This window comes from Chelon labrosus (genome assembly GCF_963514085.1).
Source record: "Chelon labrosus genome assembly, chromosome: 2".
In the NCBI taxonomy this organism is placed as follows: Eukaryota; Metazoa; Chordata; class Actinopteri; order Mugiliformes; family Mugilidae; genus Chelon; species Chelon labrosus.
In genome coordinates this window covers 13,845,166-13,870,050 of record NC_140338.1, presented here as the reverse complement: position 1 = coordinate 13,870,050, position 24,885 = coordinate 13,845,166, and the positions used below count along the sequence as shown (strand labels likewise).

Genomic DNA, 24,885 nt, shown 5'->3' with positions numbered 1-24,885 from the left:
TGACGCCAACGACAATGAATGAAACACTGCGGTGTCAGTGTGGAGGGAGGCCGATCAGAGCCGCAGCAGCAAGTGAATCACCTGTGTCCTTTCCCCTCACACACTCACTCGCGCACGCACACGCGCGACGGTGCACACTCACCAGATGAAGTCCGTGCAGTGGCTGCAGAAGGTTGGCTGCTTGAAGAAGCGCGCGATGAACTTGTGGTTCTTCACCTCGTGCACATTCTTCTGGCGGAGGGCTCCCTGACGGGCAAAGCCGCGCGCGCTCTCCGGTACCTCTCCGTCGCTGTTGGGGTCAGCCATCTTAACGAGGAAGCGGCGGCGGCGGTCCGAGAGGAACGAGGGGTGAGGAGAGCGACGAGAGAGAAGGAGAGACGACGGAGGCGGCGGGGGAGAACGAGTCGCGGTGCAGATGATGCCTCCTCCTCCTTCTCCTCCTCCACCTCTCCGCCGCGCTGGCCGCCTCGGTGTCGCTCGTGCTGCCGGTGTTTTTGCTGGTGTGCGTCCGGCTCGCGCTAAAGCTGCTGCTGCTGCTTCTTCCGGCGGGTCCCCGTGCCGCGCGCCTGCTTCCCTGTTCTCACCAATGTGTTGCTGCTTACAACTCTCACTCTCTCTCTCCTACTCCTCTCTCTCTCTCTCTCTCTCTCTCTCTCTCTCTCTCTCTCTCTCTCCCTCTCTCTGTCTCTCTCTCTCTCTCAACCAGTCGTTGATTGTCAAAACTAACAAAACGTGTGCGCGCGCAGATATATTTAGGAGTGTCACACCTATATTCCTGCACAGAGTATGACCATAGGAAACACAAACACACACCCAGAACAGCTACAAGTAAACCAATGTCAATTTTCCTCGGGGCCCCTGACTCACAGCCCACCCCCAAAGGCCTCGACTTCAGATGCATCGGATGATTTTCTTGCAGTTCAATACCAAAGTCCAGCTTTAGTGACACCTATAAGGACTAAATTGTCTCTCATGACTTAAACGAAATGAGAGGGTGGGCTACAGCCGCCAAACTAAAAATGCATGTCAACCGTTGTGTGACCATCACTTTGACTGATTCACATTTGTTACTTTATTGGCGTTACCAATTTGGCCCGCTTTAAAAGTTTGTCTGGGATTGAAGATTTGTTTATGAAAACACACATATATATAGAAAACACAATACTGCAACAAATATGCTTGTTGAAGGACGGTAGCTACACGTTGTCCCGACTGAATGTGAGCCGTGGTTGTTCCCCTTCAGCGTTTTCCAGATGACATGGCCGAGGCTGGATTACTGATAAAGCAAACAAGCCCCAGCAAGTTCTGTATCCTCTGCACTCTAGTCAATCTATATTCATTCATCTTCTGTAACCGCTTGTCCTGTGAAGGGTCACGGGTTCGCTGGAGCCTATCCCAGCCGTCGTTGGGCGAGAGATGGGGTACACCCTGACCCTGGACAGGTCGCCAGTCTATCATAGGGCTAACACAGAGAGACAGACAACCATTCACACTATTCAATCAATATAAATCAAAGTGGAGGTGAAACTATGAGGGCTTCTTCATTGTGTGTCTTGTGGGGTGATAAACAGCAAATACAGTGATTCAGGAAGGTCACTCATGTGGATAGCATGTATGAAATGTTACATTATGGAATAATTATTATCGTTACTCGCTGAAACAGGAGTTACCACACATAATTATCACATGAAATGGGAAATTAAGGCAAGCATTCACATTTAGGAACCGGTTATTTTTTTATTTATTATTTTTTTGACGATTTTTATGACTCAAATGATGAATAATTGTCAGGTATTTGTGCCAAATCATTTTCTACCAACTGACTTGTCATGAAACCGCTTCAGCTTCAGTGTGCTCGTTGGTTTCTGTTATTTATTTAGCCTATATTCAACCAGGTTTGTCCCACTGAGATCAAATATCTCTTTAACAAGGGTCTTTCTGGCAGGAAATAGCATAAAACATAACATAAAATCACAGAGTTATATAATAAAGAAAAGATCAATTAAAACAATAACATAAAGACACTGAGCAGTACAGCGAAGTTCAGCAGAGGGCCAGCATCATATCTTTGACCCAGGGCCAAACTCTGCTCCTGTCATCACATTTAAAAAGCACCTGGACCGGCTCAGACTCCAGATGAGTTTCTGAGATAAGAGAAACAAGATGTAAAGAAATTCAGAGGCACTCCTACGTCGACTCCTTCGGACAGAACCAGTCTAGATGTTTGCCTCTTTCCTGTCTAGCTACAGCTGTGGGTTGCGTGGCTTCACAAGAAGTGATTGCTACACCCTGGTAACACTTCTTTTTAATGCAAAACAGAGAAAACAGGATGCAAACCCTTCCACAGAGGCAGGTGCATGCAGAGGCTCATACAGCAGGTTAATCTGACCATGCACACTCACGTGGAGGCATTAGGGACACCGGCGTCTGCAAGTCAATCAGTTCTGGTAAATTTATTGCAGTTCTATTTTAGTAGCTCTGTTGGGGAATTTGCACCACTTCCTCACTTTTTTTTTTTTTTTGTCTTGTGCAATTTTGGACACATTCAATCCTCTATACCCAAATGAAATCAAAGTGAAACCATCTGAGAAGGGAACAACAGCTCACGACTAATATGCATAGGCACAATGAAAACTGCGAGTGGCCATGACTCACAAAAAAGATAATAAGACCTGCTGTTATTTTAGTGTTGTGTTTGCTGCATATTCCTAAAGGGCCGCTCCAGTGTATACTGTTTTCATGGATCGTGTGCAAGCATGTGAGAAAAGAAGGCTGCAAGAGAAACAGGAAAGTTCGCATTCATGACATGACATGCATCTAATCAAAGGGACTTAAAAAGGTGTCATGTCATGTCATGTCCCATTAGTATTACAGATAGACAAATTCTCTGTGACATACCTAGGATTCACAAGAATGGCTCTGAAACTCTGGGTGGTGGCGCCAGTTGTCGCCATCTTGGACGTCCCAGACTGCAGCAACTCTTGGCTAATCCAAAACTAACCACAGTGGAGCTGTGGCGGGCATGTGACAACGGGACAGACTGCTGGAAACCTTTAAGGACCTATTACTCAAAATTATACTGTACGAACAGTTCAAACATGTCAGCCATTGCATCTTTAGTACATAGTGTAAGTTATCCTGCACCCAGTGGCCAGCAATTAATTAATGCAGCTTTAATCACATAGCCTTGAAGCCATATCAACTTCCTCGTCTTCAATTTGTTTTGCTGCAGAATGTTGGTCTGGAGTCGCTCCGTTGGGAAGTGATTATGTTAACGTTTGCCAGCCGGTGAAATCGTGTGTTCACTGACACCTCAGAAGGTACAAAGAAGTTTATTTTGACGAGGTTAGGGGGAGGGAAAGGTAGGAGATGGGATGAGGATGGAAAGGATGGGAGGGGTTGAGGAGATGGGATGACGGGGTCAAGGGGATGGGATGAAGGAAGATGCAGAGACCGACGGTGGTCCCCTGATGTTCGGATGGAGGAACTCAGGGAGCGAGATTCAGGGTGGGGGCATATCTCTGGAAGCTTCGGCTCCGTATCCACCCAGTTCCTGCAATGAGATTGAAGATGAAGATGAAAGAATGGAGAGGGTTGGGGCGGGGGGGAGAACTGTGCCAAATGGGTGAGGAGAGCCGCGGGTAATTGGATGTTTGAAGCAAGGACTTGTTCCTAAACCTAAGTTATATAACTTCACGTGGGGGGGGCAAAAGAGTATCAGCAACGTAGTCATCCATGTCACCTGATCGCTGTGGAGTTGAATTTGTTCACAACAAAATGTCTGTGATTGGCTGCAGGACTATCTAGTACTGTGCAGAGGTATTTTTTCTCTCTATCTGTTGAAACACGCCCCATCATGAAATCCAAATAATGAGCCTCACTGAGTTCACTTCTGTTACTACTGTAGCTTAATAATCACTTTAAGTGGTTAAGGTTGTCCAGTGGTTGCAAATTTTACATAGATCCAATATTTCTTCGTACCAGGTATTGTCACATCTGTTCTCACCAATCTCAGTCTGTAACGTAACACCCTGCGTAATCCATATTTCATACTAATCTAGGCAAAACTGTATTGGAGATCCAGCTCATCAGTGTATTAAAAGATCCTTCGATCTATGTTGAATGTGGGGTGCTCTTTGATTTCATTTAGATGAAAGACTGTGACTTTAATGTCCCTGGAAGGACCACGTTAGGTGTGGGAGGTTATGTGTGAATGATGGAAACCACTCCTTTCACAAGTATTCGAACCTGTGATGTTGCAGGTTTCGTGTGATGGAGGGGATCGTTCATGTGTCACCTGCCCACAACTGCAAGTGGCCACAGCAGCAACGACGCACTGAATGAAAATCTAAATTGATGGTACACACATGGTTGTGTAAAAAAAAATAAAAGTAATGTGTAAGTTGGTCCATCAGATACATTAATTGATTAACGTCTTCACTCTACTATATATGGCCTCCACAGATTTAGATTTCCTCTCTCTCCTATCACACCAGTTAATCTCCCTGTTTCTGGTTCAGTCAGACGTTTCTTCCTGTTAAAAGGGAGTTTTTCCTCCCAACACTGTTTGCTCAAGGGGGGTTTCTCACTATAATATTTTTAACATATGGACCGCCGTAGACTGCCTGGAGAAGACTAACATTATAATTTTGCTTTATATAAATGCAGTTGCAGCCAAATTTCAAATACCTTCCATTTATGTGCAGAACTTATTGATTGTCAATATTGATTATCAGATATTTCACAACAATATTTTTTGGATGTATCACATTTTACAACATAAAAATACATGGGATTTTCCACTCGTTTGAATTTGCATCGCTATTTGCAAGAAAAATACATCCAAAAAAAATCGGGTAAAATATCACATACATATACAATATATACACACCGATCAGACATAACATTATCTATCCTATGGGTTGAGCTGAGGGGCCTCTGTGGATCATCCCACAGATACTTGATCAGTTTAGGATTTAGGGAATTTGGAGGCCAGGCCAGCACAGTGTGCCTTTTTTTTTTTTTCATGATTTCAGTTGTTCTTGTATATAAATGATTGCTATTAAGGATTTAAAGTTCTCCAGAACGGTGGTAAAAGTGGGCAAGAAATATCCCTCACACAAGTTACGACCTTGTTTTTCTTCTCAAACATGAGGCCGATTTTAAACTGAAAACATCTCATTACTGACTATGAACTCTGCAAGAACAAACTTGTGTAACAAGTGAAAATGAGCCTAAACATAAAGGGTGTTTTTGTAACTTGTAAACCCCTTGAGGTACATTTGTGCCTTCAGTTCTTGGGTAAATAAAACTCACTTGACAAGTTGAGTGACCTATTTTGGCCGAGATACGGGTTAGTTATAGTAAGTGTGTAATGAAATAACTTAATAGAGGAGCCACATACATCTGATGGTGCAAGTTTACAGGCGCGTATAGGTAGCGGTCCAGGTCGTTGCTCTGGACTTGATCCAAATTTCAGTCACACTCCTTCTTCTTCTTCAGTATTGCTGCCAACACAGAGGTGACGGTGAAGTCAGCAGTTCATGTGTGAACATGGACTGTGGCAGCTTCAATGGGAAGAAAGGAAAAGAAATACTGAGAGATACTTGGAGCTTTGCCATTAGATGACAAGGTTCTATGGAAAGTGGGTGTGTTCGCGGTGTGTTTAAAGCAACAAACCTAAGCCCCTTCACTGCAAACTTTACAGAAATGTTCTGAGTTATTAGCACAGACAAGTGTTGATAGAGGACATTAACACCACCTCAGAAATTAAATCATCTAAGTTCAGTCTGTTTATTTCTGTTATGGTCCGATTTAAAAGAAAAAATCAGTTCCTATCTTCAGTCTTTAATGAGTCAGGATACCTTCCTCTTACTATTGTGCTGCCCAAATAGCAAGGATGAAAATAAATCAAGCAGTCTAAGTATAATTTGGAGGTACTTTAATTATATTTTTACATATTATAGTCCACTGCATTTAAGTGGCACCTATAGAAACTAGTATATATGACTATATGTAAGTACAGAGCAGTGGTACTCAAACCTTTATATGTATGTGAGTACCAAGTACCAATACCACAGTGAGATACTACTCAGTTACATGTAAAAGTACCTAAGTAAATGTACATATAAATGTATCATCTGTTAAATGTGAGCTACTTAAAATAAAACAACTATTTCTTTATACGTTCATCTGCAAGTTATTGATTTTTAATTGATTAAGTTTTCTCTATTTGGGTTAGAAAATGTGCCTAAATAATGGAAAACAACCATTTCTTACAGTCAAGCAGACTTCTTAAAAAATGTCTGTGAAACCTGACAATACTCCCAGCTAATCATCACTCATCACTCGAGGACAACGCAAATCATCTGTATAATTACATACCAGTGATTATTAAAATATTAATAATTAACTTTCTAGAGATCAGTTCGTTAACGCTGATGCATCAGTGCTCGTGTTGGTGCTGCAGCTGCTGCAGGTGGAGCTAGTCCTGGGTATTTCCCAGACTGCAGGTCAGACGCTAAATCAGAGGGATGTGAGAAGACTGAATTCCTAACGAGCTGTGTCTGACCTGTGAATGCAAAACCTGTCCAGTTGCTCCCACTGTAATCAGCATTTAGATTTAGAGAAGCGCTGGAACAGGCGATACTTTCAATCAGCGAGGAATGAGATGCAAATGAAAGGGGAACTGAAAGACGAAAGAGTGAAAAACTAAGCTCTGCTACATTTATTTATTTTCACTTTGAGTGCTTTTGTCACTTTCTCTTTTTTTTCTCAGGGAAATGCTGAATAAATGTACCTCATGAGCCCTCGAACAGTCGATCTTTAGTAATATATTGTGTATTTTGTCATTTATAGGTGGAAATACTTAGCTGGAACAAAAAGAAAACATAAATACGAGGTATTAAGTAGCATAAAATGGAAAGTATAGTGACTCTAAACTTTGTTGAAGTACTGCATTGGGTAACCTTCCCCATTGCTGATGTAAAACTTGTGCAGTACGTCAGTAAGCCTACCTGAGCTGTGCATTACAGGTTGACATACCACTCACAGGTGCAGCTTGTCAAACTGCAAGGCGACTGCTTGCAATTTGACAAAGGCATCCAATTCAAAATAAAAAGAAGTTATCTTCCTGAAAAGGAAAAAGGAGGAGAGGAGAATAAAAGCAAGACAACAGTGATTTAAGCAGATACATTAATATAAATACTAAATAGCTGCTAGATTAGCCTTAATTATGAGAGGCGGGTTTGAGAATAAAATAACATTCATTAGCATCACAGTTTTTTGACTGTAGGGCCCAACAGACTACAATAAAATATGTCAATAGTTTGTCAAGTAAAAAAAAAAAAAAAAAAAAAGGCGGAAAGTTATTTTGCTCAAAAGCTGTGATCTGGCGCCCCCTTGTGGTTCAATTGACGCATATCTGCAGCTTGTGTAACTGCATGTTAAGCCCCGCCCTCCAGATCGCAGCCCATTGGTCGGCCCTTTAAAACGACACACGTGATTGGTCAGGAGGCGTTAACCCGGAACACACTTACAGCGCTATATTATTGTGTAAGTCCTAACCTCCAACCGGCTGCAGTAAGTATCAGTGTACACGTTCAAAATGTTGATTTAATGTGTGAGGAAGGAAACGCAAGTCACAGACTAACACTTTAATTCAAACTGTGTCCAGTTATGCCGACGTCTCCTGTTAAAACGCGGATCCCTATCACCAGTTTCGGTCATCTGGTCACAGAGGTGAAGGTAGGAGCGTGATTTCATTACAAGCATGTCCAGTCTGTAGGATGTGGGATTTAACATGCAGAGGAAAAAGCACTGGCCTTTTAAACAAGTTAGAAAGACAAAGCGATAAATTATCTGTAGACTATTTTTTATCAGAATCAGAATTAGACTTTATTGCCAAGCATGTTTGTACATACAAGGAATTTGTTTTGGTGTTGTTGCACCCATTACGCATGAACACATAAAATAAAATAAAATATGGAAACTCTGCTCTCAAATATACAAAACCAGAACATTTACACTGGGATGGTGGTGGGTTTGATATGTTCATGTGGGGAGCTTGGCATTGTTCAGCAGGCGCACTGCGGATGGGAACAGAGGGGAGTCTGTTGAATAGTCTGTGTCCAGGGTGAGAGGGATCAGCCACAATCATAGCTGCACACTTCAGAGTCCTGGAAGCGTACAGCTCGTCGGGAAACTTCAGACTGCAGCCGATCACCTTCTCTGCAGAGCGAATGACATGTTGGCTGCAGTCTGTTCTTGTCCTTAGCAGAGGCTGCAGCATACCAGCTGGTGATGGAGTTGGAGAGGATGGACTCAATGATGGCAGTGTAGAAGTGCACCATCATTGTCTTTGGCTGGTTGAATTTCTTCAGTTGCTGCAGGAAGTACATCCTCTGCTGTGCTTTTTTTAATTAGTGCACTGATTTTCAGCTCCCATTTGATGCCCTGGGAGATGACGGTGCCCAGGAAACAGAAGGAGTCCACAGTGTTGACTGTAGAGTAACATAGGATGATGGGGAGGAGTGGGGCTGTGTTCTTCCTGAAGTCCATGATCCTCTCCACTGTCTTGGAAGCGTTCAGCTCCAGGTTGTGGCGGCTGCACCAAGTCACCAGGCGGTCAGTGTTCTAGTCTAGGCGCTCTCATTTCCATCTGAGATGAGCCCGATGAGGGTGGTGTCATCCGCAAATTTCAGGAGCGTGACAGACTCGTGACTGGAGGTGCAGCTGTTTGTGTGCAGGGAGAAGAGCGGAGGTGAAAGGACACAGCGTTTAGGGGAACTGAGAGTCTGAGATGTGTTTTCCCAGCCTCATGTGCTGCCTCCTATCAGACAGGAAGTCTGTGATCCACCTGCAGATTCAGAGTCAGGCATGTTAGAGTCATATGTTCTGGAGCCAAGAAATTGATAAAGCTGATATTTACATGATGAATTATGTGCAGGCCCATTGTGCTCTTACTCCCATGGATTGTTTCATGAACTGAAATGATTTTCTTTTGGCTTCATCATGTAAGAAGCAGATGGGCAAACAATCAATAGAAGCACTAAACAGGTGCAGACCATTTACCGTTTATTATCCGTTTACTATTGATCAACAAAATGCAGTTTTCAGTTGTCACCTTTCTCGCACTGTGCAAACATCACAGAAAATAGACCAAACTTCATTTATTGACTGATTTTAACTTAACATTATGATCACCTTCCTAACACTGTGTTGCTGACCCATCGAGGCATGGATTCCACTAGACACCTGAAGGTGCGCTGTGGTATCTGGCACTAAGATGATAGCAGCAGGTCCTTCAAGTCCTGTAAGTTGTGAGGTGGGGCCCTCACGGATGCTCGATTGGACTGAGATCTGGGGAGTTTGGAGGTTGGTGTGCTCCTCAAACCATTTTTGCTTTGAGGCAGGGCGCATTATCCTGCAGAAAGAGACCACAGCCGTCAGGGAGTACCGTTACAATGAAAGGGTGTAAATGATCTGCAACAATGCTTATGTAGGTGGTATGTGTCAAACTAACATCCACATAGATGCCAGGACCCAAGGTTTACAATCAGAACACTGGTAAAAGCATCACTCTGCCTCCATCGGCTTGCTTTTTTCCCACAGTGCAGCCTGGTGCCATGTAATCGCCATGTAAGCAACGCACCCAACCATCCACATGATGTTAAATTCATCAGACCAGGCCACCTTCTTCCATTGCTCCATGTTCCAGTTCTGATGCTCACGTGCCCATTGTTGGTACTTTCGGCGGTGGACAGGGATCAGCGTGGGCACTCTGACTGGTCTGCACTGTGTATTCTGACACCTTTCTATCAGAACCAGCATTAACTTCTTCAACAATCTGAGCTACAGTAACTAATCTGTTGGACCATATCGCATATTCATCCTCACTGAGCCCTATCATGGCCCTGTCACTGGTTCACCACTAGATATTGACCACCGCAGACTGGGAACATCTCACAAGAGCTGCAGTTTTGGAGATGCTCTGACCCAAACGTCTAGCCGTCACAATCTGGCCCTTGTCAAACTCACTCAAATCTTTACTCTTGCACATTTTTTTCCCTGCTTCTAACACATCAAGTTTAAGGACAAAATGTTCACTTACTGCTTATTATATCCCACCCACCAACAGCTGCCATGACGAAGAGATAATCAGTGTTATTCACTTCACCTGTCAGTGGTCATAATTGTATGTCTGATAGGTGTATTTTTGACTTGCTTGATCATTTATTAAATTTGCAGTGTCCCTTTTCTGCCACTTGAGGGCAGCAAAAACAAGCCGTGTAAGCACAACAGGACCTAATCTCCCCCTCTGTTGGATATGCTTTTACTTCCTTCAAATGCACACAAAGTGCACAAGTAAGAATGATAACAAATTACTACAACTGCAGCTGATGCGTTGGTAAATAGATAGTAGATATAACAAGGATGTGCTGTATTCTGTTGCATCTTGGTCACCCCTTTTTGACGCACCAAACTCTAATGTGCTCATTGCTGCCCTCTGAGGCTGAGGAGCAGTAAAAAAACTTCCAGCTACATCTGCCCGACGTGCCAACATGAAGCTCTGTGAACCTGGTGTATCAGGTGTTCATTCTACCTATTTTATAGAAATATTTGACTAAATTAACTTGGATAACACTAACTGACTGCATGTTCCTCCCTGACGTCACCCATAACACGAGGGGTTTTAAAGCTCAGTGTGGTGCCTCCGTCTGTCGCCATCTTGTCGGTGCCTACTGACTCCTGGGTAATTTAAAAGTCAGAGAGGTGGAGGGTGAGTGGAGCTGAGGCAGCTAATGGAGCGTAACTGTGCCCACCCGTAATTCAAACTGTCTGTAGACTATAAGTTTAAACCTTGACATGAAGGGCCGCGGGGTCTGCTGGAGCCTATCCCAGCTGTCATCAGGCGAGAGGCGGGGTACACCCTGGACAGGTTGCCAGTCTATCACAGGGCTAACACAGAGAGACAGACAACCATTCACACTCACATTCACACCTAAGGCCAATTTAGAATCACCAGTTAACCTAACGAACATGTTTTTGGACAGTGGAAGGAAGCCGGACTACCCGGAGAGAACCCACGCAGACACAGGGAGAACGTGCCATATAAAAAGATGAGTTATACATTTAAAATAAAAATCAGCCCCCTACACTGACTTCATTTTATCACCACAGAATTTGCCGGTGACACTACACAAAGTTCACCTCCTCAGTCAATTTGAAGCATAAATTTGTATTCAGTATATAAAACCAGAAATACATCGGATATCTTTTCAGAAATATAATACTATCTTAATATAAGACTTACTGCTATAGCCTGAATTTTTACGTATTAGTATTAGATGTCAGAGAGACGCTGAATTAAATTTTCTTAAAACAGATATCTGGTTCTTGCTTATTTTGCCACGGTTAACGTTTGACCACAGAATTCAGCTAAAGCAAATTTTCAAATCCCGTCACACAGATACAAGCTAATTTGGAAAAAGGAAGTAGCAGTAATAACTGTTTTAACCCTGTATGGCAGCAAGAATCTGTGAGCACAGCTGTAGGGTTTCTGCTCTTTTGCCGCTTTCAGTTACATTGTCGTTCCAGGGTCAGCTGAACCGTCCGGTTTATCAGCTTTAATTGGACACAGATTTACAAAGGAGCACTACTTGATAGATTCTTACTAAAAACAAGAAAAATGCTGTAGCTGCTCATAAACGGACATTTTCGAATCCATTGTGCTCCAGCCAGCTACGTGGTTTTGCGTCAATGCATCTGTGCCGGGATTTAAGAAAAAAAAACTACTTCCTTTCTCTTCTCCTAATAGCAGCCACATCTACGCTGTCAGCACTGTGCTGCTGCTCTGTTCCTGCCGTCTCATTGGCACACGTAACACAAGTCTAACATTCATAATGAGAACTTATTTCCCTGTTCACAGAAATTCTTGCGTTTCCCTTTCGTGTACTCTAAACCAGAAATTCTAGACAAAGGCTTCACTTCCTGGAATTCAGTGCAAAGAAATTAAATGAGACTAGTCTCGTGTTCATTTTAGAGTGTTTAATGTCATGTAGCGTAAGGGTCCTTCCTGACCATAAACGTAGCTCACCACAATGAGTAAAGTAGCCTGAAACCTCATGTGAAACCATAATTCTGTTGATTTTACACTGTGGTTTTTGTTTGCATCAAACAAGCCAGGTGTAAACTGTAGTGAGGTTTAGAGGTGCTGGTCTGTTGATTGTTTAGCTTTGGAGAGCGCTAAGCTAGCGGTTTCCGCCTGATATGTGTCTTTGTGCTAAGCTAACTATCAGCAGCTTCACATTTACCTTTCAGACATGCGATTGGTGTCCGTTTTCACATTTGACTCTCTGTTGGAGCAGATGCAAGACTTAAATGTCAAACTGTTCCTTAAAATATAAAGCTACAGCAAGGTTACAGTTGGCGTAGCATAAAGGCATCTTATTTTGGAGGCGCAGATAGATGGGCAGACCAAGCTAGCTGTTTTTTCTCTTTAATTGTTTGTTTTAATTGTCTTTGTGCTAAGCTAACCATCTCCCGTCACTAGCTATATATTTGCAGTACGAACACGACAGTGGTATAATTGCATAAATAAACACATTTATTAAAATGTATTTAACAACGGCCTCAAGCGCTCATTGTACTGTGCTCAGCATAACACTTTGTCAGCAGTTTTAAGAACGGCTTTATTTTCTGAATCATCGCAGCGCGTGGACACACAGAAAGCTTTCACAATACTTCACAAACTAGAATTTAATGGCAGAACGGCATCTGAGAATTGAGTCTCACTGAATGATTCAGTTTCCTTTAATTCCAATGGTGATCTGAACATGATCCATGTCACCATAAACCAGTTTGTCACTCCTAAGTTGACTCATCATGCTAGCCAGCAGGTTAAAAGCGTCTGTATGCCTGTCTCGGCATGCAGAAAAACTTACTCTGTGCTCATTGCATAGAAAATTGCTCAATTTCTTGTTTTGCAGTACTCAAATTTGCTTTGCAATCTTGCGAGTTTTCTTTGTTTGCTAAAGAAATAAAAAGCAGAAAGCTTATCTGCCCTTAATTAGACTGAGAGTCAGCAAACCTAAGCTCCTGCCGGTAAACAATAAACACAGCGAGGGTTCCCATCATTTCATGTGATGGTTTCACATTCGTTTTGACATAGCTCTCTTATGATATGTATGTGCAGGGTTCATGGGGTGTGCTCTTGTTTTTGTTTAAATTGTGGTTTGATTTTATTCACGTTATTTTACTAAATGTCTTTTAGTTCAAGCTGGGTTTACATGCAATAAAATGTGCTTTGCACGTTGTAAATAAACTTTTATTTAATGTCGAAGCAAATGTGTAAAAAAAAAAAAAAAACAGCAACAAAGAAAACTCTAAAGGTTAACTGAGCTGCTTCCGCTTACCTGTTGCTGTGTGTGGTGTTTCATGTTTCAGAAGCAGCTGTTTGGCATTGAGGCCCCATCTGCTGTGGAACTGACTGGTTGGAGGAAACACTTCAACAGCTACACTCTGCAAGGGCGCCGGAATGTAGGCTACACAATGCATGCGCACATGCACATCTTTGTCTTCGCGTATCAAATTCTAAGAAATATGTCCTTCTGTTGCAGTGTGTCTTGGCTACTTATGGGATCTTGCTGGTGACAGCAGGGGCTTACATGATGCACAGACAAAAGAAAACGGAAAAGGAGACGTCCACCTCCACGGCCTAAAATATATTGACCTCTTTACAGTGATGTTTGCACAGTGTGACAAAGTTGCTACCTGAAAACTGTATTTTGTTGATCAACAATAAATGGTCTGCACCTGTATTGTGCTTTTTTGGCTTCGTGGTACGTTTGGCGTACGAGATTTCTTGCCGTCGAGAGCAGCATCAGGTTCAGTGTCTTGCTCTAAATAGTATTTAGTGGTAAAATCAGAATCACGCTGGTTACCATGAAGTGTCTGTCCCATCTGCTGCTGAAGAAACCGCCACCAGACCACAATTTTGCAATATGCTGTTTAATTAATCATACTTTCTCCAGTATCTTGTCCAAAATAGATACACGTGTAGGAGTTGATGAACAAATGGCTCTGAGATCATCTACTGTAGGGAACCCCGAATAACTACAGTTTGGATGATTCATGAATCCAACTAAGATCATGTTTGAGATTGTTGAATTCACAGTGTTTTGCAGAAACATTGAAATAAGGCTCCCATAAGAACAGATAACCTTATATACAGCGATCAACCACTTCATTAAAACCACTGACAGGAGAAGTAAATAACATCTTGTGCATCTTGTGATAACACAATGTTCTTCTGGGAAACTTTTGGACCTGGCATTCATTTGGATGTGACATGTACCACCCACCCCAAAGCAGCCACCCTCAGCAGGATGCAGCCTGACACAGACACACACACACAAACAGTTTAGAAACAACTAGAAAAAAACATGAAAAATAGCACAAGGTGTTGACCTGGCCTTCAAATTCACTAGATCACAAACTGAAGTATCTGAGGGATCAACTGGAATAAGCCTGATCCACAGAGGCCCCTCCCCTCAACCAACAGGACCCAAAGGCCCCCCACTAACAACATCCTGTTGGCAGACACCACAGGACACCCTCAGAAGACCCGTGTCCATTCTCCGGTGAGTCACAACAGTTTTGGAGGCACAAGGGAGACCTACAAAATATTAGGAAGGCGGTCATAATGTTATGCCTGATCTTACACAATTTTAAAGGAAGCTATCAAAGACATTTTGCAGATATTTGCAGAATCAGAATCTTTGTTGTCATTGTGTATGCAGTGAAAAATTATTATCAGCAACTCAAGAACATTAATTGCACATAGATGACATAAAAATACAAATTCAGGCTAGTTTCTGCTTTTGCTTATTTTGTGCAGGCTATGTGCATCTTAGTGGCATTTGGAAGAAAAAAAAAAGTCGAATTAAAATAAAAGATAATTTACACACACGTACAAAAAAAAATCCTAAAATGCAACTGTGCATTTAGAAGTCACGACACTAAAACAGAAATAAGAAAATTGTACTACACACACACACACACACACACACGCACACACACAAAGACACACACACACAAATGCACACACCACTGCTTGCAGATCACGTGATTTAAGGGAATTTGGTGGGTTGAAATGAAAGCGAAAGTAAAGCCGGGAACACCTGAGGACCCGACTGCGCGCGCATACGTGCGTATGTCTAAGCGTGTAAGCGAGAGAGCCACCGGCGAGTGTAGGCTACAGACTTTGAGCTGATTTGTCACTGAAAAATAATAGTCACCGTATTATCAGGTGGCGACCCCGCCTTCTGCTGCAGAAAACCGAAAGTAAGTAGAGTCTTCGCATCAATTCGAGCTGCGACCTTATGCAGGGAACACGCCGAGAGCTCCTCACTGCTGTTGGGACTGCAACAGGCGACTGCAAGTAAGAAAGCTCTATGCACAGTTAACCAGTTATTATAAATGTTGTGTCTTTTCTGTTGCTTACTCACATGTGCTCCTCCATTTTAAATTTAAGAAACATTAATTTATGTCTATAACTTAAACTGGGATAAGGGTGTAAATTAAAAGTGTACAAATTAGTGGAGTCAATTTATCACTTAACCCCAGGGTCATAAACATTTGACATCTCAAACATCCCACATTGGGCTTTAAAAGAAGACTAATGAATTTGAGAGGAGGCATTTTTCAGCAGTTTTGTCTCTTGTATCTTGTGTTTTTTTTCTTTCTGAACACTTTTCTAGCGCTAGAGCACAACACGTTTTCTTGTTGTGTTGTTTCTGAACTCCAACAGTTGTTTCTAAAGTCAAACAAACCCGATACAAGCCAACTTTTCTTCTAATTTCAGGCTTTATACTTCCACTCTGGATCAACCGCAGCAGGCATCAAGATAGTGCCTTGTCATTGCCCCACTGCTCCGCTCCAAATAACTGATTGTGAAAACTTTCAAACTGAAAGCCAAACCCCAGTCGTCATTGTTTCATTTCAAATCTTCTGTGAAGGAGCGCACGGCAGACACAGAAATTGTGTAGTGTAATATGATACGGACGCGTAGGGAAGACACAGGGAACCTACGGCAGAGTTGACAGAGACAGGACACAGTCTGCTTCTTCAGAAAAACAAACACAAAAATAAACAGGTAATGAAGATGTGGTTTGGTTGGGTGGGCATTTTAAAGCAGCTGGATTTTTAACGAGTGCTTATTAGGTTTTGAGATATTTATCAGCATGCTTGACATTTTAAGCGAGGTACAAACTGAAACAGGACAGTATATATTCTACTGCTTATAAAATATTATGGTTTGGTAATATTATTATTAAGCCCTACTTGTTCTGAGGTACTTGTATTTATATATTGTCTTCAGATGCTTTTGGTTTTGTCTTTATCTCTATTAGTTTATAATGAAAACCACAGCATGCGGACAAAGACCTGGAATGTTCTTATCACACAATGAGGATGAAATCTGCCACTGTGTAGTCTACACTGTTTGTTGGCTTTTTTTCTTTTTGACTCGCTTGACTGAGAAAATGAAAGTGTTCTCCTGTCATCAACCACGTTACATCCGCCCCTCCTAGCAACTAATGAAAGGCAGGTGGTTTATGGTCAGTCACATAACCTAATTCTGCACTGGACTCAAATGCAAATGCAGTTGAGCTACAGCAGCTTTACAGTTCTGATTATGTTGTCATAGCAAGGTGTGGTTGAAATATTGGGCTTATATTTGCCAGGCGGCACAATACAGAGATTAATAGCGTGCCTAATAACGGTAGTTAACCTTAACTGTCAGTACATGAAAGAGTTTATTGACTAGTTCGTCATATTTCCGTTTGAAAAGTGATCCTATGCCGGCGGTTACATTTACATGTAATGTTTACATGCCCCGAGTAAAACATTTCTCTGCAGTAGTTCTGCTTGCGTGTCAAATCTGCCAGAGAAGAAGAAGGAGGTGTTTCCCCAACTTTACTGGCAAAGCTGATTTTATTAAAAAAAAAGATCAAAACAAACTGAGACTGAGCCGTCTTTTCAAACCGCGTTGTCGACACTGGTGCTGGCTTCAGTCATCTCTTCAAATAGCTAGTTTAAACAACGCATTGATTTCCTTTCAAAATGTTTCTGTTCCTCCTGGAAATTCGTCACGCCAGAGTGAAACGCTTGGATCAAGCATATACACAGTTATAAGGCCCTAATATTTTCCTGTTCATGAAATGATCAAGAGCTTCTTTCTTTAAGGCGTCTTTTGTTCCAGCTAAGGAGACATTTTTGGTCAGTTTGGACTGTTATTTGGATTATCGCCCAACTGCCTCCAAGTGGCTAAAAATAACGAGTTATCGCTGATTTAAGATTATATGAAATGGAACGAAGGATTTTGTCTGATTGTCTGTGTTTGTGTTTCAGCTAATCTTGCTCAGCCACAGTCCTTGAAGGATAGACGTCAGAGCAGATCCAGCCTCATCTCCCCTTCCTGCGCTTTGTGACCACAGCAACAAATTCTGGTGAAAGTTTAAGCAGCATGGCATCTCAGAGAGGACCGAGGAGCAGATGACCCACCAGGAGGCACACAGTGATGGAGGATCTGCCAGTGAAAAGAGGAGGAACTGGTACAACAGGAGAAGATTCTTCTATGTAGGATGGTCAGAGACAGTCTTGATAGAACAGTAGCACCGAGCCAAAGACCGAACCACGCAACGGAGACGCAGGAGCCTGCACGGTCTGAACGAGCGCAGAGCCCGGAGCGAGTTGATCCGGAGAGCACAGAGCCCACTGAGAGACAGCTGGATTTACAGTTTTGGAGCAAACTCAAGTGTGAGAAGGGAACTGAATCTTGGGGACAGGTTAGTACTCGCGTTGTACTCAATTCGTTTCTTTCAATTATATTTGGCGTCCCTAATCTAAATCTGCAAATAACCAGCTGCAACAAGTGGAGTAAAAAGTAGAATATATAAATGCATGTAGCTGAATAAAGTAGTTTAAAGTGGAAAGTACATCCATCTGAGTTTGGATGAACACATGCAACATTATATTTGTAATCATACAACTGCAAATAACCCACAAACACAACAAGGTTCATTTAAAAGGTCGTTGAGCGGGTTTGTCACCGTTCAAGTCGAATCTGGTCTGTGTTTTTTATGTTTTTCTTGTCAACAGTTAACAGAGCTTGTCTGTGTTAAATCCTGCAGAGAAAACAACAGAAGACATTCCCACATTAAAAAATCTCTTGCGTTGATACAGTGGCATTGTTTGGATACTTTAAAAAGCAAATATGCGTTATCAGTGGACATTGAACCTGAACTGTGGTTCAACGCTTTACAGAGCGGCTACACTGGTATAAAAGGAAACCTTCGTGGCAGTGCACTATCAATTTAAAAACATGGAAATTTTTTATTGCCCAGTCAGTGAAGGCATATCTCTTAGTGTCTGTGCTGTGACGTCATAAACACGGCTTCAAATCATTTTTTGTTTCTCTTTAAAAGGAGTTGTTTTTAGGTGTTTACCGTAGAGCGGTGTGCTCCGCTGTTTTGTCTGCGACAGATGTTCACTTGTACCATCAATCTTCAGAGGAACCGAAACTAAAATTAAGAATTGGAAGAAATGACATTTTTAGCCTTTTAAACGATGTAGAGCCTCAGTTTGAGGGAAAAAAACAAACAAACAAACAAGCCTGACATTCACCCGGTTTTCCGGATTCCTGAGTAATGGAAACGAGCGTGTCTGTAATTAAAAAAAGAAAAGGAGAAAAAAAAAGAAGAAAGCCTTTAGTCTTCAGAAAACTCTTTTATTCTAGTGTATAAAATGTTTTTTCAGATCGTGTTCAATCCAATTAAAATCAAAACACTGTTACTGTCTCCAAGGGGCAACTTAAAATAGACACTAAAACAGGACACACAGTACAACATACGACACTCCCAAATAATTTACAGTGTTCCAATTATAATTATAGATCATGTACACGGTGGCTGATTATTTCTGTTTCACTTTGCGCTGTAGGCCAGGACTGGAGCCTGCGCAGACAGCTTTCCAACACACCTCCGTCCATTCAGCAGCCAAGCAGAGTATGAGCTGGTGAAACACACGTACCAGCAGCTCCAACACAGCGGCTTCTACTGGGGACCCATGACCATGGAGGAGGCACATGATATACTCTCACATGCACCACTGGGAACCTTCCTCATCAGGTACTTTAATGTTTTTTCCCTTGGACGCTTTAGTGCTTCTCTGCAGTTTTTTTAGTGTTGAGTCTTGTGTTAAAGCTCGCCCAGTGCAGTTTATTGCATTTACAGTGCACTGTTTAGTATTACTGATAATGGATGGTTTTTATTTGAATTTCCTCTTAGCATCATCCTGAACTCTATTCTGTGCAGTAGCGTGTCCAAATCACTCAGCTAGAGTAAACCACATAAAATGACGGTATGTTGGTGTGCTGTTGCAGAGACAGCGGCCAGACGGATGTTTTCTTCACTTTGAGTTACCAAAGCGACGACGGCCCAACGAGTGTTCGCATCCAGCTGAACAACCTGCAATTCAGTCTGTACGGGAGCCACAGAACTTATGAATCACTCTTTGCTCTGCTCACTTACTACACCAGCTCAGCCTGTAAACTGACAGTGCCCTATCGCAGGCAGCGCCCGGAGCGGCTGAAGCAGATGTGCAGGAGGGCTTTTGTGCGCGCCTATGGAGCAGAAAATATTAGCACCGTACCCGACCACAGCCCTCAAGTTAAAGTCTACATTAATGCGTACCCTTACTGTATATAGAGTGCCCGTGTCGAGATGTTGCGGCATGTCATTTCTGTTATTATAAGTTAAAAACTGTTAATGTATTTGTGTTTTTAAAGATAACACATTGTGTTTCGTTTGTTTTTTTTGTATCATGAACACCACACCTACAGCTTGTTAGTATTTAAATCGCAACATGTTCAACGTCATTTGCACAGATTTTCAAAATGTCTTAGAGATGTCAAAAATCTGCAGTCTATATTTTTATAGAAAGCAGGATGTTTTCTACCAGTCCTGTATATGAACCTTTCTCCACTGACTGTGTGAGCATATCAATTAGTAACGTCCATAAAAAATGTAAAACCTGCTACAGAACATCAGAACACACCGGTGTTAAAGGTTGTGGTAACTTTGGAGTGATGTTCTCCGCATATTCTAGAGGCTCTGTTCTCTCTGTGTTTTGTACGGAAGTCAAAAGTGTCCGCAAGTGCAATTACGTTTTCAGTCCATGAGTTAATTATTTTTTTTAACTCAGGGTAAAAGGCTTGTTTTCTGGTGATAATGGCTTAATTATCTAATAATCTTGAAAAAAAAAAAAAAAGGCTTTTCGCAGGAAAATGGGGCAGATATACAATATTCATGGTAAAACAAAAGCAACACAATGACAAATTCAGCCAATCTGTCTGTCTACAGTATTTGGTTAACAATGGCAGCAGGATCACTGAAGTACACGCCTTTCTGAAGTCGCTGATGAGATACATGAGGACCCTTAAGTTAAATGAAGGTATCACAAGCACTGTCACATTAACAGGTATTTGGCCAGTTAATATGATAAATTAAAATTGAGATTACGGCAACCATAGCTGGTCTTGGTGTCTGTGGTTTTGCGTTGAACCAAGTGTTTAAGACACATTTCTTTGCTGCCTTCGATATTGACTTTCTTTACTTTTATTTCCGCCTTTGTAGACGAGACCTGTACTGCAAAGGTCCAGTGAATCCGAAACTGCTAAATGAGGCCAAAAAAGCGCCGTAGAGCAGCCTGAGCTTATGATTTTTGATTATGGGTGATTGTTGTGGTTTTTTTTTTTTCACTTACGCATATTAAAAGTAGCCATATGATTTGCGCGTAATCCAACAGTATTGATTGGTTGATTAACACTTGAAATCCATTTACATGTGTCGTTGATCGCTCTGGTCCTATGGTACAAAGAAATGCTTCTATGTGAACGTGTGATGCTTTCTGATATGTTGTTCATGTTTAACAGTTGAACGTCTTTTGCTTGCAAAATAAAATTTATGTGGAACTAAGGGATCCCGGAAGCACAGGGTTGTGTAACATATCCTTATAGCTGCTAAATAAAAGCCTTACTAAACAAATGAAAATTATGAACATGTGTTGACTTTTATTAAACTAGTATTTTTTCAATAGGGATCAGTATTTACCTTTAGGCTTTTACTGGAGTAGTGGAATCAGTCAAAGTCATCAAAGTCTGCCTTATTGTCAATTCTGCCATACGTGCAGCACATACAAGGGATTGAAATTGTGTTACTCCCAGATCCACGGTGCAACAAGTTAAACGCTAAGACTAAAAATATGAACATTTGAGATTTGAAAAAGAAAGTGTCTATAAATATAAAAACTAAGGCATAACAGATTGAAGTGACATAACAGATTAAACAGATTAAAATGGCATGTAGTGTACATTACCGCACTTGTGAAAGCTTAATCTGAGCTGTGTGCGAGTCTCTAAAAATAACTAACGTCAGAACGAGGACCAGCAAATGAATAAAATCTTAAGTTTGTTTTCAGTGAGTGAGCTTGTTCCAAAATTTGTCTCATATGCCCAAGCCTCCATGTCATGATGCCCAAACAAAACACTGCACTGGTCACGGTTCTGAAAAAGCGGCGCCCCAGATGATGTTTGCGTTTATTTGCAAAACAGAAATTGTGACTGGATGTGCAGTGCTGGCTCCAGACGCATGTGGAGATGTACTTTAACAGCACACACACTTTATACTAGGGATCAGATCACAAAGTACACATGATAAGACCATGTCTGAAGAAGGCCTGATACATCTCAACCCTGTTGCATTGTGGGACAGTAAATCATAGCAACAACCTTTTAAGATCCAAACTGTTTTGTGCTGTACTGTCACTACTTAGCTTTATGGTATGGAGACACACCTCTGTTTTAAGACGACTATTAATAACTGGATACAGTGCATATTCTCAAATACATCTACGGAAACCCTACCCTGTGTAATGTAGACTTCAAGTTAAAGGATATCCACCCTTTAAACGAGATAAATACATTGTGTAGATACACAATGCAACGCCGGAGCATGCTCATTAGTACCCCTTCCGTCATCTGTTCTAGTTGCCGTCCTAAATCTGACTGGCAGTGGCCCCTTTAGTCTAAATTAGCCCTGCACCAGGGACTCACACATACACACACTTTTTTTGTCCAGTCCTCAAATTACCTCCGTCTCATTAACCTTAAACTTGTTGATGTGAGAACATCAATACTGCGACACAGAATGAGGCAAGGGTAGTTTGGTGGCGAAGCACATTTAAACACCCCTGCAAGTTCCAGTGCTTTTCGTTAAAGGGTCTAAAAATATATAAGCGATATAAAGAGACACATATGTCCTCGGCTTTTAAAAGAACCAGGCTAAAATTAAATTAATAATAATTGTGTTAGAGTGTAGTGCCTTTATCGTTTAACCAACGACTGTGTTCGTCACTAAATATGATTTAATTTGATGTAACATCTATTTACACTGAGAGCCTTATGCGCTCGCGCAATCCAGGACACCCACTGTCCCGCGCTCTCTGGGTGCACCTCTTGCACGCGACAGAGAACATTATTATTACGGCGTTAAACGACCTCTCGTGACTTGTGCTCTGACACACGCGCAGACAGGGGTTACAACAACTGGAGTGGCGCGCGCGCAAGTACTTCTTGTTTATGTAATGCCATATGCGAGCGCTGTGGCTATGTGTGTGTGTTGCGCGCGCGCGCATCGGATCTGGCGCGAGCTGGTCCAGCACCGCGGCGGCGACAGCGGTCACACGTTCAACATCAGCGACCGTTATTCTGCGGATTGAGGGCTCCGGTGTCGCGGGCTTGACCCACCGTGCGGGAGGGCGCTCGAGCTCCACCATTTTCACGCACGGCACGCACGCAGACCCGGTGAAATCGTCACGCGGATAGAATCTGTGTGGAATCTGTCGCGAGTTTCCTGCGCGGCTGGAGAGCTATCCCGACAGAGCGCGTGGTCCGGTCGGTGGTCGGTGTGGGTCGGTGGTGCTGCGTGGAGGGGAGGCAGAGAGGGACTTGCGCTGGACTCCTGGCCGCATCGGAGCATCCCAGTCCGGGCAGTGTCCATCCCTCCTCGCCTCAGCTCCAGCGGGAGGCCGGGAGCGGCGGCAGGATGTAGCAGCGGATTAACGGAGGAGAGAGGGGCGCTCAGAGGAAGAGAGCGGGACCGAGGCGGGACGCAGGGGACATGGGGAAGGACCAGGAGCTGCTCCAGGCCGTGAAGACCGAGGACTTGCTGACAGCTCAGCGGCTTCTACAGAGACCACGGCCGGGAAAAGCCAGTCAGTATTCGTCCTCATATCTCTGACACACACGCACACATGCGCGCGCGCACACACACACACACACTAGCCGTCATTATCAGGTCAGGACAGTGCAAGCTAAATCTGATGTGATGCCATTTAGCCTAAATGGTGCACTGTGTGGTTTGTTTGTGAGTGTGTTTGTGTGTGTGCGTGCACGCGCTCCCCCCCGCGTGCATGTGTGTGTGTGTGATTAGCCTACGTGTGTGTTTGTACTATGACGTTGAGTGTGTGATAGTGATGACGTTGCACATGTGTGAGGAGAAGCGTCAAAGGATGTTAGAAATTAGGAATGCTTGTCACCCCGTTCCCCACAATTTGTGTGCTTGTGTCTGCATGAATGCACAAAAAGCATGTGTGTGTGTCGGTTTGCCTGCACACCAGGGATACTGTGTGTGTGTGTGTGTGTGTGTGTGTGTGTGTGTGTGTGTGTGTGTGAGGGAGGGATGTGATGGAAGTACAGAAAGGTCCTACACTGCTCTCGGGACAGGGGGATTATTGGTGTGTGAAGACGGCAGATGTTAGGGGTAATAATGTGATGATTGTAAGTGTACACGTGCAGACGTTTGAACGCACGCACGCACATATGTGGCGTTCGAACGTGCACACGCGCAGGCGCCTAACATGGAGTCAGCTGGGACTCGAGGTGATAATTAGATTTCAATTACAGCCTTGAAACTGCTCTCCTCCTCTCCCGTTTCTCCACAAGACCTCCCTCTCGATTCCTCTCCTCTGAATTCGTGTCTTCTCCTCCGTTGCCTGCGTTCATATTTTCTAGCTTCCTCCTCTCTCCTGTCTTCTCTCCCCTTACTCCTCTTATCTTCTCATAATGATAGGAGGCATTTTCTCTTACCCCCGTGATTTTACCTTTCGTCTTCTCTCTGCTGTCCATCTCTAATGTCCTCACCTCTCCCCTCCTCTCTCCTCTCCCCTCTCGTCTCCTCTGGTGTGTGCATGTTTGTCTCTGAACATTCCAGCAGTGCCATGGAAAAGAAAAATGCTTCTCCTCAAATGCCAGAACAGATCAGCTCTGAGTGCTCAGTCCACTGCGCACTGAGAAAGAGAAAGGGGGAGGCGGATGGACGGTGAGGGAGGTAAAGGGCGGAGAGGAGGGTTTAGCGTGGAGTGCTGGACAGAAGGAGTGACAAACTGAGATATGGCCGCAGAGAGGTAAAGAGTCGGAGGAAGCCTTCGGGACGGAGGTTAAATGTGGCAAAGCTGTGTGTGAATGCAGGTTTATGTCTGAATAATTAAACAGGAAGCCAGGTTTCTCTGCTGGAGGTTGTTGCATGCACACACACGCACACACCAAAACACTTCTAGCGCACACGACTACAGGCAAGCATGCACGGGAACACACTTGACACGTAGGGTGTTAGTCATGTGCCCAAGTGCGTTTGTATTATTAATAGTATGCTAATGAAGTTCAGAGCAGCAGTGTGGCAGGTTAGAGGGGCTGCTGTGATGGTGGTTTGCTCTGTCAAAATGTCACAAAGCCAGGAAGGAGATTAAAGAAAATGAAAGTGAGGA

The 24,885-nt window shown here is 43.0% G+C and overlaps 4 protein-coding genes across 7 annotated transcripts in view; 3 read left to right on the top strand and 1 right to left on the bottom strand.

The window, feature by feature from the left end:
- Positions 1-621, bottom strand: part of LOC311498700 (protein kinase C beta type-like) — a 33,031-nt gene extending 32,410 nt beyond the window's left edge. For both annotated transcript variants that reach the window (XM_084559404.1, XM_084559403.1), the window contains exon 1: positions 143-621. In XM_084559404.1, the coding sequence (XP_084415530.1) occupies positions 143-306 (164 nt within the window). In that variant the 5' untranslated portion in view covers positions 307-621. The remainder of the gene's footprint in view (positions 1-142) is intronic.
- A 6,910-nt stretch (positions 622-7,531) lies between these two features.
- On the top strand, positions 7,532-13,820 carry LOC311506684 (ATP synthase membrane subunit K, mitochondrial-like). Its single transcript, XM_084570740.1, has 4 exons — positions 7,532-7,581; positions 7,676-7,746; positions 13,447-13,539; positions 13,620-13,820. The coding sequence occupies exons 2-4, from the start codon at positions 7,678-7,680 to the stop codon at positions 13,719-13,721; spliced, it is 264 nt and encodes an 87-aa protein (XP_084426866.1). The 5' UTR covers positions 7,532-7,581; positions 7,676-7,677; the 3' UTR covers positions 13,722-13,820.
- A 759-nt stretch (positions 13,821-14,579) lies between these two features.
- On the top strand, positions 14,580-21,460 carry LOC311507394 (suppressor of cytokine signaling 1-like). 3 transcript variants are annotated; one of them, XM_084571708.1, is made up of 6 exons: positions 14,580-14,642; positions 15,311-15,442; positions 15,866-16,156; positions 17,413-17,849; positions 19,003-19,190; positions 19,445-21,460. In XM_084571708.1, the coding sequence occupies exons 4-6, from the start codon at positions 17,646-17,648 to the stop codon at positions 19,767-19,769; spliced, it is 717 nt and encodes a 238-aa protein (XP_084427834.1). In that variant the 5' UTR covers positions 14,580-14,642; positions 15,311-15,442; positions 15,866-16,156; positions 17,413-17,645; the 3' UTR covers positions 19,770-21,460. The 3 variants fall into 3 exon arrangements, with proteins under 3 accessions (XP_084427834.1, XP_084427836.1, XP_084427835.1); XM_084571710.1 differs by lacking the exon at positions 15,866-16,156; XM_084571709.1 differs by lacking the exon at positions 14,580-14,642 and having other exon boundaries at positions 15,105-15,442.
- Positions 21,461-23,240: 1,780 nt separating this feature from the next.
- LOC311508760 (uncharacterized protein) overlaps positions 23,241-24,885 on the top strand; it is a gene marked incomplete at its 5' end in the record, with an annotated part of 31,322 nt that continues 29,677 nt past the window's right edge. The window contains one exon of the mRNA XM_084573710.1: positions 23,241-23,334. Within this exon, the coding sequence (XP_084429836.1) occupies positions 23,241-23,334 (94 nt within the window). The remainder of the gene's footprint in view (positions 23,335-24,885) is intronic.